Source organism: Hipposideros armiger, unplaced genomic scaffold (genome assembly GCF_001890085.2).
Source record: "Hipposideros armiger isolate ML-2016 unplaced genomic scaffold, ASM189008v1 scaffold_162, whole genome shotgun sequence".
NCBI lineage: Eukaryota > Metazoa > Chordata > Mammalia > Chiroptera > Hipposideridae > Hipposideros > Hipposideros armiger.
The window spans coordinates 62,779-79,017 of NW_017731512.1; the positions used below are offsets into that span (position 1 = coordinate 62,779).

Below are 16,239 nucleotides of genomic sequence, written 5' to 3' on the forward strand. Positions count from 1 at the left end.
AAAATATTGTTTTCATTTTTAATATTTTATGTATGTCTACCTTTGCAAAGTAACCACTAAGGAAGGAACTGGTATTAAGTGAGACAAGCATTAAAAGAAGATTAGTTCTTAATATACAGTATGCTGGTTTAAACTTCTAATTTTAAATCTCCATTCAAACAACTGATTAAAATATGAATTTACTTTTGATTCCTATTGTTTTCACCTAGCACTTAGGGGTTTGATTGTGAACACTGCAAAACAGTTACAGCAACATCTTTTAGAACAGCATTTCTGCTTTTTCCCTTATAGGCTGTTGGGTCCTAAATGTCTCCAGCAAAGGGGCTCCTGTGTGTATGTGCGTCTATTGTATGTAGGTTACTGTGAGTCTATCTGAATTAGGGCAGTTCTCCTGGTAGACAAAGTGAACTCAGGAGACTACTTGAAACAGGTAAGTTCTAGGACAGCTGTGTGACACAATTAGCAACAAAATGGCTTAAGACTATAATTTTACTAGCTATTAAAGTAAAAAACTAAAGGCTCATAACAGTGCTTTGCTGTGATACAGTTCTTACAAATTCTTCAAAATGTTAAGTTTTCTCATTACAATAATTTTAAGCTGTTAGATCAGTTTTCCATCTAGTGGCTGCATGTATCTAAGAGATACATAAAACTGCTTATGAAAACAGTACTAAAGGAACTACTTGGTTACTAAATTTTCTTCAAGAATTTTACTTGTTACTAGTTAAGAAACAAAGCTTATCATTCACTCTCCTATGCAAATAAAAACAATTAAAGGCGAGTGATGAGAAGAGAGAGAATAGGTTATTTATTTTCAGTAACCAGACCTTCTGTCACCAATCATAAGGACCAAATGATCAAATGACCCAAGGGTGGGTGAGTCTATGGAGTAATACAGCCTTCAAAAGACAATCATTTTCACATTCTCAGTAGCACAGATAGGACCGTTTAATTTCTTTAACAGAAGACAATCATTTGCACAGCATCATAATAAATAAATATTTCTGTACTAAGACACATATGAGAGAAGCAATTCTGCAAACAGTGTCTGTGGCTCACAAGCACTCATGTAACCAGCTGGGAAATATTTTCCTAACTGAGGTACTCTTTCTAGGAAAAAAAAACACTGAAAATTCATTTCAAAGGTTAGTGACTTTAAAAATCAGGGGAAAAAAAAGAGTACAGAGAATAATTTTATTTTCTAATTTTATTCTAAAATACAAACAAGACTCCTTAGGATTATGTCAACTTAACTCCTCGATGTATTTTTGTCTCCAAATTCCTAATATGAAAGTCATAAATATAGGCTAGAAACTGCTGACATTTGATCAAAACTAACAGCACACAAGGAAAATTTTCTTTTAAATTATCAGTTACATGAAACAAGCAATTACTAAGTACAAGGGTTTTTGAATTACAAAGCTTATAAAACAGCTCTACAATTACCAAAATCTTAAAGGCCAAAAAAGACACTAGGAATTTTTTTAAAACAAGGATGTTTTGAAGCAGAACACTAGCTTAAATCACGTGAAACAACTTGGACAAGATTTTGACACAAACAACGCAATTGAGATGAAGATGAAACAATATCTGAATTCAGTCCAGTTAAGCCACAGTGCCACCTAAAACCTATTTTCTTTTCTAAATGAAACAAAAGTTATCTCAAGATTTTTAAGCATTTAAATGATCTGAATTTCCTTTATTTGTCCACGGAATATAAGAAAAATATTCTTATAACACAGTGTGATAGAGAAGAAAGACAAATCTATGCAGGATGCTATGAGTACTTCTTTATCACAAAGTACATCACTTATGTTAAGGCTCTTTCTAGAATGCTAGGACATCAGGTGAATTGCTGTACTCAAACTAAGACACACTGTAAAGGTAGAGGGGAATAAAAATTTCCACCTTTACTGGAAATTTCCATGAATTCCTGCAAAAGTGAGTAAAGAATGTATATAGCTTTTCATATCAAAATATCAATGCCTTGATCATTTTAAGTGTCTTAGTTTTTGTAAGAAAATTTAGGAAAGGTTTCATTATTCCAGTTATATTGTACTGAGTCATCCTTAAAAATCAAGTATTTTGAATTTTTAAAAAAAATTTCTTTTCCTAGAGAACAATGATGATGAACTTAAGGTAGTCTGTTGGCAAAGAATGAGACATGTCAGAATCTGTCCAAGTGTAACAAGTATTAGAATAGTAAGAGGTTTAATAGCTACAGCTGGATACAGGAAAATAATGTTTAGGTCCCCAAATCACTACCGTAATTAACCTTAACTTAACAAAAAGCCATGATTAATAAAATCTGTTCACTTGGTATAAGTAATTCTAACATGACCGTGGAATGGTTATATCTCTGGGGCACACACCCTACCTAGTACCACAGCAAGGGCTCCCAGCTGCAAGGTTAGCTTGCAACATCTACTTTAACAGATTCTGCAGCATGGCCGTCGCATAGGTGGGCCTAGCCTGTCTGCTCTGAATTGCATTCTGAAGGTACTGGATGCCTCCACAGCGTTCCCAAATTTCTTCGAACTGTCTTGGCAAAATCTCAGCACCACGCTTTCGGGTCAGGCCTGTCTCTTCAAGATTCAGCTCACACATCTCCATGTCATCCTTACCTGCATAGATAAGACATCAGAGATCTCTTTCAGATCCATTTATTATAAACTTTAATCCTGAAATATCTATCAATTCTCGTAGATTTTGAGAACTTTTAGAGCTTTATATTCTTCTTCTAAGGTTGAAATGTGCTAAATAGATTCACCAGAGGCCACTTAAATTTGTTCTCCACCAAGGACCCTTTCAAAATGTATTAACACTAGAGCTGGTCAAACACATTATTGGAGTTAATAAAAATGCTACATCTCCTTAAACCTTCTACATATCAACTGATTAAACACCAATGAAAAGGTTCTTAGGACACAGACATATTTCTATGTGCTCTATAGGACATAATTAATCCAAGCGATTGCACACTGTAAATAAGTTAATCCTCAATTAACTGCAAATGTGATTGAACTGCAAAACTCCATCCCTCAACCCTGAAATTTAATGAATTCTTACATTACATGTTAGACTGTTTCATTCAGAGTTTATCATCATTTTTTGATTTATAAAATTTTTTCATGTGCATCATACACACCAGCCACAAGAAGGATGGGTGGCTTGTCAGGATGGAGTTCCATTTGCCGGGCAATCCACGGTCCATCGAAATGAGCGTACCACCAGCCTTTTTTCTTATTCTGAGGGTCTTTGTACTGGTCAGCAGGGCGGATGAACGGGATGCGGAAGAAGCGCTGCTGTCGGTTCATTTCGATCTCCTGCTGCCGGGCAGGAAGCTGAGCAGCTGGATTCTGCTGAGCTGTTCCGCAGAACAAGGAGAGTTACACCAGCAGCCCAGGGGACAACAAAAACAGTCTTTAATCCTAAAATACACCACACATTTTTTTGAAATGGAAGAAGAGGGATTCCTAATGGTAAATTTTAAACAAAATGTAAGTGTTAATTGCCCATAGATGACTACAAGTCAGTGTGATTTCTTAGAATTTTCTTTCCCTAAAGATGTTCCTTTTCATTGCAAACATACACATGCACACACACACACACACTCTCTCTCCAGCCACCACAATAACAACAACCAACCCCTACCAGATTTCCACAAATGACTGTATCCATAACCTAAAATAAACTCACATGGCAGAAAAGCAAACTAGTATTATTTACTAGATTTATATTTCCCCCCCAAAGAGTTTTAATGAAGGCTGAAGAATAACTTTACGGGACTGTTTATGATAAAACAGTCATTTCACAAATCTGAAGGATTATAGATATTTGTGCATTTAATCACAATTTCCTCAAAAAAGAACAAGACATAAAAGTTTCCTCTTTTGCCAATTTTGTGATTTAAAATAGCCAAGCTAATACAAATATTTTACTAATAATACTTAAATAACTTCATGACACAATGACTACAAAAACTGTAAAAGTAAGCATAAACTTCTCCTCAGAGATATTTACTTACTCTGAAATCAGATTTCTCTTGGAATAAAATCAACTTCAATACGTCAAAAGTGTTGGTTCTTTTTGCAATAGGAAAAAACATCCTTGCTTTTCTGATAGTGCTGGGCATTGACTTCATATTAATCTCTTTTCCCTTGTTCAATTTTAACTACTAAACAGGTTTTTATTTTATCTGCCAATATAAACATTTCTCTGGGGCAATGACTTTACATCTTCAGCAGCATAACTTTGGTAAATCTGTTTAATACACTTTATACTCACAACATTCAAAATGGACTAACCATTTACTGCAGCGCAACTAAGAATCTGACTGAAAAGCTAAGTATGTCAGTGAAAAATTATATAATATGTGTAAGTCAAGAACAGCCACATGGCTTTTGTAAGAATTTCCAAGTACTGAAAGGATGAAAATACTCTTATTCTACTTTTTACACCAATAGCAAAAGCTTTAGAGTGGCTGAATTTATTTCTGTGCAAAGCAGAGAAAGCAAAAAGCAGTTAGAAAACCTGTGCCACACCTACGAAGGAATGAAAAGGAGGCCCCGTTCTGTTAGTGACTGTAAAAAGCGGCATCGCCCTTAGCATGTTAACACAGATGAGCTTATGTATCCTCTTGTTCCTGTTCCCCCAAAACTACTTACAGCTCAATGTTTCCATTTTAAGCTCTAAAAATGACCTACTTTGCACAAAATACACCCCAAACTCAAAACTAAGTCATTTTAAAAGGATAAAAAAATAAAAACCCTTCCTTCCATCTTAAGCAGTGAATTAGAATTCAATGTCCAGTTGATAGGAAGCTTACTACTATACTGACAACTAACCATTAGATTAACCTACTTGTTTCTTTAAAAGCTACAGTTTCTTGTAACTTAATATATTGTGTAAAACTTAAAAACCCAACATAATCTCTTTGATAGCTTTTCCTACTAATGTGAGAACTGAAATTGTATCAAGGAAGCCTGAAACAAATATCCATCTGGAAAAGTACAAAGATACAGACTTTAAAAGCTTATAACTAATCTTCCAAACAACTGTTTCTTTCACATTCACTCATGTTATCTTCAAAAGTTGGAAATAATTTTCAAATGTAGCCCTATAAATTACTAGAAGCACTTTTAAAAAATCAGGTCCAACCAGTTGGCAAATAAATAAGGCATTACACTAAGTCCTCACGTAATATTGTCAATAGGTTCAGCGACTTCAAGCGAAATAACATATGTATAATGAAACCAATTTTACCACAAGTTAATTGATATCAACAAGAATTAAGTTCCTATGGTATTTCATCAATGTTGTAATGAAATGATGACGAATGAATCGAAGTTATTTGAGGACCTGCTGTATGTCCAAATAACTGTTGCTTAACTGACTGTAGAAGAAATTTACAGTACATTAAGAAGACTCAAAGTTTTTGTTACCCCAAAAAAAAAAAAAAAAGCATTATGGGAAGCTATAAAAGTAACAGAATAATCTCCACTTCCTATTAGATGGCATCCTATTAAATCTGTATTTCTATTATCATACAAAACTCAAATCTCTTTGAACAGAAATGCTTAAACCATGACAGTGTCTGAAACCAGCACCTGAAGTTAGTCTTTATTCTAAAAGCTCAGTTGCTTATTAAGACAGAGTTTTGCTACAATAAGAACTGTGTATATTCACAGTTTAAAATGCTAGTTATTTAAGTAATTTAATAAAACAACAATTAAATTTTATTCTGCATATGTATTTTGGAGTTATTCGAATGAAAACATTTCAAATTAAGTGTCTAGAACAGATAAACTAACATTAATGTACTATAATTCCATTAAAATTGTAGCAAAACAATGTTTAATAGAAGTTAGTACTTTATAAAGTATTTTTGACCCATCTTCCAGTTAGCTCATGAGTTACCACCACCCATTGACTTACGTGAATTGTTCAAAAATGGTGCAAAATCTGTGAACAAATATTGTATGTTGAAGAAAACATAAAAATGCCAAAACTGTTAAGTGAGCTTTCTTCTCATTTATAAAGCCTTCCCATCAATTGAGGTGGTAACTAACAAGTAAATATCATATCCATAGCCAAATACTCTCAGAATTACCTATAACTGGATGCTTTCTTATTTTAAAAAAAAAGTATTTTGATTATGTTTTAGGAAATTCTATTTGTTAGCCACATAAAGAGTGACAACATTTAAAAATTGTTATTTCATTTGCAATTTTGGGACACAGTAACATCCAAACAAAAATCCAACACAATGACTTAATAATGGACATTACAGTACCTTTAAAACATTACTAGAGTTTTTGCAGAAAAAGAAGATAAATTCCAAATTCATCAAAAACTGATATGCATAGAGAAAAAGCATTGCCATGTTTACATATACCCAGTTTGTTTTAATGTCTTGAAATGGTCTAAATCTTAAACACACACCATTTTTATTTCAGGAACTATGAAATAAACTACTCTCCAAAGTCGCTGTTTTAAACAACTAAATATTATGTATCTTTACTGGGTAATTTTCCATTGCCACCAACATTACTTCTGAAAATCTCTCTCTGTAGTAAATGTGAGGCGAGCGTGCTCACCTAGTACAGCACACGGGAAGGGCGTTTGGGGACCCCGACTCCTAATTACAAGCATTTCCCATGATTTGTCAATGTATTCCTCTTAAAAATCATATTGTTATATTTGTGCTAATCATAACTTGTCATTATTTTCTCAAATTAATGAATTCTAATCCTTCCAGATATTAAACTACAGAGCAGTTCTTTTTAAAGGCTGATTATCTGCTCCATTAAGAAACTACCTTAGTACAGAATTTTCTCAACTGAGCTGTTAAGCATCTTGGTGCTCTTCACCTTTTCCTTTTACCTGTACTCCTGTGTCAGAATGAATTTGACATGAGAAAAAAAACTAGAGAAAAATAAGAATGTACATTTCATAGCAGAAATTACATCTTCACCCCAAAATGGCCCATAACCAAATTCTCTGAAGGCTATATACAGAGGGTGCCAAAAAGACGTATACACATTTTAAGAAAGGAAAAAACTATATTAAAATTATAATAATATATACCAATAACAAAAGATGAATACAAGCCATGTGTATGTATATATTTTTTGGCACCCCCAGTATATGTGGAGTGTACTCACATAAAATTGTTAAAGTTATAAAATTCCTAAATTTGTTCATATACCTGAATGGGACTTGGGATATTTTCTTATTCTATTATTTTGCTCTTCCAAATAGTGTACATATATGTATGTATGTATGTATATATGTATGTATACATATATACATACATACACATTAGGAATGGAAACAGTATACGAACCAGCAAGGTAAGCCATGTATCATTTGCTCCTTTTGAGGCAAAGTTGAATGAGCAAGGTATTCTGGTTTAAAAATACAAGAAATATTTGCATACTCATTCCAAATGTATATGCAACATTAATTTCTTTTTAAGAAGTACAATCATTCAGATGTATCAATCAGCTAATGGTCACGATTAGAACATTAAAGCTAAAAGGCATAGCCCACTGCCATTTTTATAAAAGTAACTGTGCTTGGAAACTTGGTACAAACAGTGAACAGGTAATAGAATCATCCTGTCATCCTCAATTCCCAGAGACAAATTTTTTAACTGGAGGACAGAGTAGGGGTCACAAGAAGATCAGTGTTGAGAGGGCCTTCCACTTGCCATTTCGTAGTTCCAGCTGATCTCTCTCTACTCTTCCAGTGCGACAGTCTGACTGATGACACCCCTTGAACAATCACCAGCACTAACATCTCTTCTTTTAATATTTCCCTCCCTCAATCTATTCCTTGCAACAACTTAGAAACACTGAAATTCTACCATTTAAATGACTTGAATCAAACACTGATTTGCGAGGTAAGTGGGGAAGGCAAAATATAGCTGAGAGCTCATTTTCTAAGTCAGTGTGGGTCATGAATTGCTAAACTATACTCGTACTATCAAGTGCTGGAACTATACCCTTCTAAAAAAAGATATTAAATATGCTGTCACCTTGACATTAACCAGAATTAAGCTAATAAATTGTGCCAGTTTAAAGGTAGCAAACTGAACAAATGAAATTGCAATTACTACTTTTTAAGACTGAAATAACAACTCATATATCACGGGTATTCTTAATTAATGTTAAAGCTAGTGCATGCTTTCACTGGATTATGTCTACCCTGCTCTATTTTCCAATTCCAAGTATACAGCTCTGCTTTTTGTATAACAAAGTAATGAAATTCAGTTTTTGGATATCTCAGTCAAAAATATATATATACACACATACTTTAGAACAGTCAAAAGTACAGATTTGTTTTTACCATAATCAGTGACAGACTTTGGAGCACGTTGCTCTGTTTCAGTATTTCTCTTCTTGTTCTTGGATTTCCAAGCATGATACACTTTTAGTCGCCTATGAAATTCTTCTCTGCAAGCTGCCAGGAGCTCAATATCTATTGATTATATAGAAAGAGCCAAACTAAGTAAATAAATAAAGGGGAACATCCTAATTTAGTTGTCTAACATAATTATTCTGTGGCATTAGCATATACATATTTATAGTATATATTATATAAAGTTTTTATTTTTCAATTATTATAATAGTACAAAATCAAAAGAAAGCTAATTATTGATAGAGATGTGCATTTTATGGTAATATTATGTTTTATATTTACAGAGCATTTTCTTATGCATTATTATTATCTTTTTTGCTCCACACAAGAACCCTGGACTAAATGGGTCTAAAACTTAAATCACAGAGGTTGTCACTTGTCCAAGGTCACAGGCCATGACAAAAGAATAAAAAGTCACTGTTTTCAAATGCAAACTAGATTTACATGCAACACATTTTTATGTGTGTCATTACACAGATAAACTCAGTGAGGTGGGAAAGAACATAGTAAGAAGTTCTTTAGTTCCTAGTCATAGTGTCCTGAACTCAAACACTGTGACTTAACCAAGACCATAACTATGAGTGGGACCCTCTGGATATAGTATTGTACATTTCTGTGGGAAGAAACATCGCATTAAAATGAAAGGACTGCACTGCCATTTTTACTTTGCATTCAAGACCAAAAGATTTTGATATATAAGTATTTATTATAAATAACATTAGAAGGGCCAGTCATTAATACAGCCCAAACTATAATTTCTCTATGCTTTTCCTCTGTGACCTAGGGCAAGATATAGGCAAAAAGAATTTAATTCAGTAAGTATGTCTTTCTTTTAGCTGTGTATAAATTAGGTCTTCATTTCAAGGTAACCATAACAAACAGAATGGTTTATACTGATTTATAGCAAAGTTTTAAAAATCCCACCCCTATCTGAGTATTTATTACCTGTCAGGTACGGAGCCTTACCATTTTTCATCCTCACTATACACTTACCACAAGAGGTATTGATGGTATCACGTAGTTCTGCATATTTCCATTTACTAAGATCATGTTTCTTGGTACCAGCAGCTGCCTTGGTGGCTTGTACAGCAGGACCTCTGTAATTATTACATATTTTTGAACATTTAAACTAGAAAAATGAATGAAACACTGACTAAACAGGCAAGAAAGTGAGCGTAAGTTTAAGAGCTGGAAATAACTACTAGAAAAACACAACAATTTTTGTATCTTTGACAGATGAGATTAAGAATGGTGTGCTATAGGATGTCCAGGTAAATTAAAATTTTCCAATATGCCGTTTAATAGCCTATTAGGTTTTCAATCAGACCTGATTCCAAAATTCTAGTATCATGGATTTTCCCCAGCTTTCAGTTTCAATGTTCTGATGGATATATGAACATCTAAAGTTAAAAAAAATGCTCTTATATATATTCCTCAAAATCAGAAAAGAAATCCTCAACATACACGAAACATCATCAGTAGCACATTAAGGGTTTATGGGCCATTGAGGTCGTACAGTACAATCACCTACAGACTATTGGAAGCTACAGATGACCAAGCTCCAGCCATAGCTACTGGCGCAGAATCTCCCTGGGCATCTGGTGTTTATAGGGTCCCCAGGTAAGTGGCTAAACTGCAACCCACTGCATTAGTCATTAAAGGGAGGCTCACAGAGCTGTTAGGTTCTGGAAACTCCTGATTCTAGACTTTTTTGCTTCGCTGTTAAAGAAAACTTAGAAAAGTTCTACAAGCAGATAAAACCACACCCTCATATTTAGTGACACTATGACAGCTACTAAATTAAAGGAAGTGGTTTTAAATCATGAGGCAGATAACAGAAATTTCAAAGGGCACAAGTGTTATATTTTGCCCTGTGTAGTAGGAACATCTGAGTGGGGAAAGAGAAGATAAATTTTAAAATATTAAAAATATATATAAAAGATAAAAAGAATAATGTATTTTAAAATAAGATGGGATAAATTCAGCTCTCATGGCAGTGCTACTCAGGGATTAAGACTTGTTTCTATATACATAATTTGAAATAATTATTCAGAAAAAATGGCAACAATTTCTTTTCTGTAATAACGAACATTATTTTTCAGCAGAAGATTATACTAGCCGGAAGGCAGACACTCGGAATAAGCTGCAAGTGGACTTTTAAGCTCCATGTAACAAAGGAATTTAAACACATCATATTTTAAGACATGAAAAGAAGACGGTACAAAAATTAAAAGAACTAAATATTAAAGAACTAAAATACTGCTTCTCAGGTATCACAAAAGGAATTTCGCCTTTATCATCCACTGCTCGGACAATATTTCCCCTTCAAGAGGGACGATCAAGGTACAATATTCGAAAATGAGCTACTGTTTTCTCATATTTTACATTTTGAAAGATAAGAGCAATCTTGACAGTCAAGACATAAACATTTAATGAGATGATGCTATTGAAAATATGTATCCTTCCTTCCTGACATATTAGTCTTAACAACAAAATAAATTAGGTAATTCTTCCTCTTTAAAAGACAAATTTATACTTTCATTTTAAAGAATAAAAAATAACATATTCAGCATACACACTTTTAAACTGTTAGACATATATATATATATATGCGCCTGGTTAAAGAAAACGTGTGGCCATTTAGTCCTTCCTGCATTTTTGTGTTTAAAATCTGTTTTAGGTTTATAGCAGAATCTATACTTTTCATAAGCTGTGTGACTGGCAATTTTCCCTATATTATAGCTTTCTCTTTTAATTGCTTTGCTCAAAAAGAGCCAGCTGTGTGTCAGCAAGGTTTCTCTACTACCCTTAACAATAAATTATGCTTTAACATTTATTCAAATACATATTCTTTTTTTCTTTTCTACATCCCTAAACCACCATTCAATTAACAAAAAATTCTCTTTTCTTCCTAGCTCTTCTAAGATTCTGTTCTAGGAGAGCAGCTGAAAATTATTATGGGTTTTTCGTTGTTGTTTTCTTTTGAAAGAGAATGTGAATTTACATAGTACACAGTTTTATAGCTGTCAGAAAACATATGATGTGTCAATATACATGAGGTGTGTTTTGATACTTTAAAAAATAACAGCATTGAGTTCAAATTGTTACTGCTTAAAATGTGGTTTTTATATTACTAACTTTTCATTCATATTACCTCAAACAAATATACACCTGCTAAAAAATATATCAGCATCCTAAGAAGTACATAAATGAAATGTATTTAAGTGCTTCCCCTTCCAATCTCTGGAGTTATTAAAATAGTAAAATAAAGGTGTAAATTTACTGATTAGATTGTTATAAAGACGTGATTACGTGATTACGTAAATGATCCAGTATGGTAGTAGCAAAATTGACCTTTGATTTTTTAAAAACATATTAACTTTACACTTTCAATTAATTCTAATTTCAAAACTGACAGTTAAAATGTGATTGATTCATATCCACTTATAAAGGTAATGGACCAGATCCTGCTGGGAAGTTATACCCTCTGATGGCTCAATTTTGACATCAGTGGTATTTGAACCATGCGCTATGGTGTAGAGCTCCTCAGGAGCCAAACTCTTCCTCTACTTGCCCCGCTTCAACTAGGCACAGTGGTTCCCAGCCAGAGGGCAGCACCATCTCCAGAGAAAGTTTCAAAATACTCATTTTGTCAGTATGAGTTGGTGGGGACTACCCATCCAAAACGCCAAAGGTATCCCCATTGACATACACTGATTCAGAGGAACACTGGTTTTTACCTTTTTCCATGTGAGGGTAAAATGACATTTCTTGTACAGAAAATTTACATAGAAAGAGTCGGCTATTCCTAGAGCAGGTTCTGGTCCAAATAATGAAGAATAATTTAAAAATATGATTTTGAGGTGACACTTATTTCCCCAAATTACACTGCACTAACCTACTCAAGAATTCTGACATTTCTTTTGCCATCTGTTCCCTATAAGGAAAATAATAATACAACATAGTTATATAAAAGACAACTACATAAATTACTTAAAATATCTAAAAGGATAATTAAAAATTTATATTTTCAATGAGATTGTTGTTTTATTAACCACTCATTATTTTACTTCATAAAAGTCTATAATATACTTCTCAACATTTATAGTCATAAAATACAGCAAAATTTTGTTTAAATCTAGTTAAAGTTATTTGAATTCCATTTTTGCAGTAGGAACTTTCATATAAAAATCACATGAGAGCCACGCTTCTCTCTCTCTTTTTTTTTAATGTATAGACTATCATCAGCATGTTCTAAATGCATACAGGAAACTTGGCAGGATATTGATTCTACACAAGGGTTTTTGCACTGGGGTTGCTTAGTAAATATTAATTAGACAAGACTTAACGGCATTAAACCAAGCCGACCTATTTTACAGTGCCCGAGTTTAAATAGCGTCTGATGTCTTCAAAGTTCTAAAATTCTACAACAAAACATGCTTTGAAAAACAAAAGAATTCAAATGTATCAAGTACTTGTTAAATTAAAGGTCAAAAATGTTTTGACCTTTCAAGGACACACATTTCCCAAAGGCAAAAAACTTTCTTTTATTACCCAGAAGAGTGTGACTTGTCTCAATATTTGTTTAATTCTGTGAAATGGGATGGATGTTTAATCATGTTCACCAATACTCTGCTAACTTCATTGTTTGGTTTTCCTGTCCTTTGCTGTCTTCCTTCACAATAAATCATTGTTTTACTCATTCTATTCATCAGACTCTGGTAAACCTCAAAATCTTACAGATCAGTAAAAATCATAAAGAAGAAAACGGGTACCATATTTGCCGGCGTATAAGACGATTTTTTGGCCCTGAAAAATATGCCTCCAAGTGGGGGGTCGTCTTATACGCCAGGTACACTTCAGATAGACTGCCCATAGTGCTTGCCCCGTGCCACAGTGGCCTCCCGATGCCCGCCCACTTCATTCCACATACCGTTCAGGCATCAGCAGCGCTGCTGGGTGTATGCTCGGCTGTTATGCGATTTTGCTGTTATGCGATTTTACCACACTCGCAAAATCACACACAGCCGACCATATAACAAACTCTGTATTTTGAGTGGAAATGTTAGGGGGTCGTCTTATACGCCGAGTCGTCTTATACGCCGGCAAATACGGTATGTTTGCTTCCAGGCACAGCTTCCTGGATGCCTGCCAAGATGCCTGGATGCCCTGATTGGAAGGAAGTGAAGGGCTCCTGTGTTTCTCCTTCCTTGTAATGAACACTGGCTACGATCAGGTACTGACAGAGGTCTGGCCAAGCAAGCACAATCAGAGAAAAAGTAACCTTTCAAAACTGATGACCAAGGATAACAAAAACAAAGAAAAAGACGCAAATTTCATCTAAAGAAATTACCTCTTAGCAATATATTTATCAATCTCTCAGTAGGCTAGTCAGAATTTTCTAACTTTGAAATTCAGCATGATTTTAAAAACTATTTTTCATTCGATTATCACCCTACCTCAAGGTTGCTATCTCAGTATCCAAGAGCATCTGTTTTTTACCATCTCTTTCTCCCAAAGCTTTTCCCATTTCTTTTTCCACAGCAGGTTTCAAGGAAATTCATGGCATTTCAAAGATCTCTACTGCTTGGTCTATTGACCATATAGTGATTTCTCTGTATGCACCAACGCATCACTAGATGGCAATCTCCACTGAGATTTAATATCTCACCTAACCCTATGTTACTGCTCTAGGTGCTACACAAACTATACAGGATAGAAATGGTTCCTGCAGCCAGGTGCTTTTCTCCTGATTTTCCCAAACTATATGCGAATGCTCACAATTTGACTTTAGACATCAGCTGCAGGGCAGGGCTTAATTCAAGCTCAAATGATAACTGTTAAGAAGCTGTTCTGATAGAGGGCGATAGCACTAAATCAGTGACATTTTCATGATGTTTGGTGCACCGTGGATTATAGCGTTGTGAGAATGCACTCCTGGCATCTGATGAGGTGATGGGTCAGGAATGCCCAATGTCCTGCACAAGGAAGAGCTGCCCATGCCCATGTGACTCTAACATGTCCTCCTGACATACTGAGGTGTAATGCACATACACATATACTTTTACATGTAAACAAAGTTTACATGTAAAACAACCTCTTTTTTTGCATGGTTTTAATATTCACGGAATTTTCCTAGGAATGCAACTATTGTATAATGAGAGGGGATTGTAATTAACTCTGTTCAGAACTTTACAAAGGATTGTTCACACTTTCATGGCATTTACTTGACTGATAAAATTCTTATATAAATTTGCATTTGTAAGTACTGCATTCGTGGTGATTCTAAGTATAAATACAAACATCTGAGTGCTTGATTATATTTTCCCGTGGTTGTGACCAAGCACTTTCATATTAAAATAATTGTTTTATTATAAATTGTTGTGCTTTTATTTCTTTTTTATGTATTGTTTGGACAGAATTCTTTATGTAGATCACATCATTCATAAAACAGTTGCGATTGGTATGGAGTCTGACAGAATTGAGAACCATCACTATAAACATTACAACTGGGGTTCTAAAAGCTGTTAAAATTCAGATTTTATATATATTCCAAAATTTTATATATTTAGCACAGATATAAAAGACAGGCAAAAATATATTTTATATATATATATATATATATATATATATCACCAAAATTAGCACTGTATATATAACTTCAGATTATGAGTTATTGTAGACATTAATAGAATAAACTATTATATATACTGAAAACTGAGCTATCTGCCATGACTCAAATACTTTATTTATTCTTGTTTATATCTCCACACCTGCTTCTATAAAGACATAAGTAGGGAATAACTAAAAAACATTAAAAAATAAAACAAAATGGGTTTTAAAGTTTAAACAAAGTTAGAAAACAAAGAAGGAAACCAAATCACAAATTACTATCATTAAGCACCAAACAAGAGCATTAAACATTTTTGCTGGGCAAAAAAAAAAGAGAATGGGATTCTGTTTACTAAAATTTACTTTAATGAGGAAACTATTTCACCCAAAATGTATCCACAACCTAGTAACAAAAAAGGTTATATGATTAAATCAAGTTTTAAATAGGGAAACAACATACGGTGTCATTTTGGGTCTTGCTCCATCAACTCTGTAAAAAGAATACATTTTAGTTAATATCATAGCCATTTCTAAATTGTGAAAATCTGGATTGTGCCAAATTTATGTTTCAGTGACTTTACTCGGTGATTTTAAAAATTCCATTATCTTTATTTAATCTATGTGTGAGATCACTCAGAATTTTAATGTTTTTAAATCTTCATTAAAAATGATTAGAAGATAATAAAAGGCATTCAATGAAAATAAAAGTGCAAATATATTACATCTAGATTAGAAAATTTGTACATTGTGAGAATTGCTTGTTTGTTTTTAATAGAATCTGAATATTATTTTATAATTTTAGGTACAGGCATACCTCGTTTTATTGTGCTTTGTGCTTTACTGCGCCTCACAAATGTTTTTACAAATTGAAGGCAAGACCCTCCACCAGCAAAATGATTATGCAGTGATCTAGAACAGAACTCGCAATATCTCCAAGGCATGCGTATAATGTGAAATCATCACTTTGCATCAAGAATCACATGTGTAACTGATTGAGATCATATTTTAAAACGTATTACATATATGGAAAACAATTCTCACTTAGACTTTACTGGACAGGATTCCAAGCTGGAAAAGTAACTTGAAATGGTTTATTGCAGCAGAATCCATCTATATGTATTTTTAATACATCATAGAACCCAAGAACAACATTTTCATGCTATATACGACGAACAGGGTTAAAGAGTTCTTACTCACAAATTT

General features: G+C 33.7%; 1 protein-coding gene across 1 annotated transcript in view; it reads right to left on the reverse strand.

Annotated features, from left to right (window-relative positions):
* Positions 1–785: 785 nt before the first annotated feature.
* Positions 786–16,239, reverse strand: part of MYO6 (myosin VI) — a gene marked incomplete in the record, with an annotated part of 108,599 nt that continues 93,145 nt past the window's right edge. Inside the window, 5 exon segments of the mRNA XM_019651544.1 lie at positions 786–2,624; positions 3,149–3,367; positions 5,938–5,964; positions 8,353–8,484; positions 9,418–9,521. Of these exon segments, the coding sequence (XP_019507089.1) occupies positions 2,425–2,624; positions 3,149–3,367; positions 5,938–5,964; positions 8,353–8,484; positions 9,418–9,521 (682 nt within the window).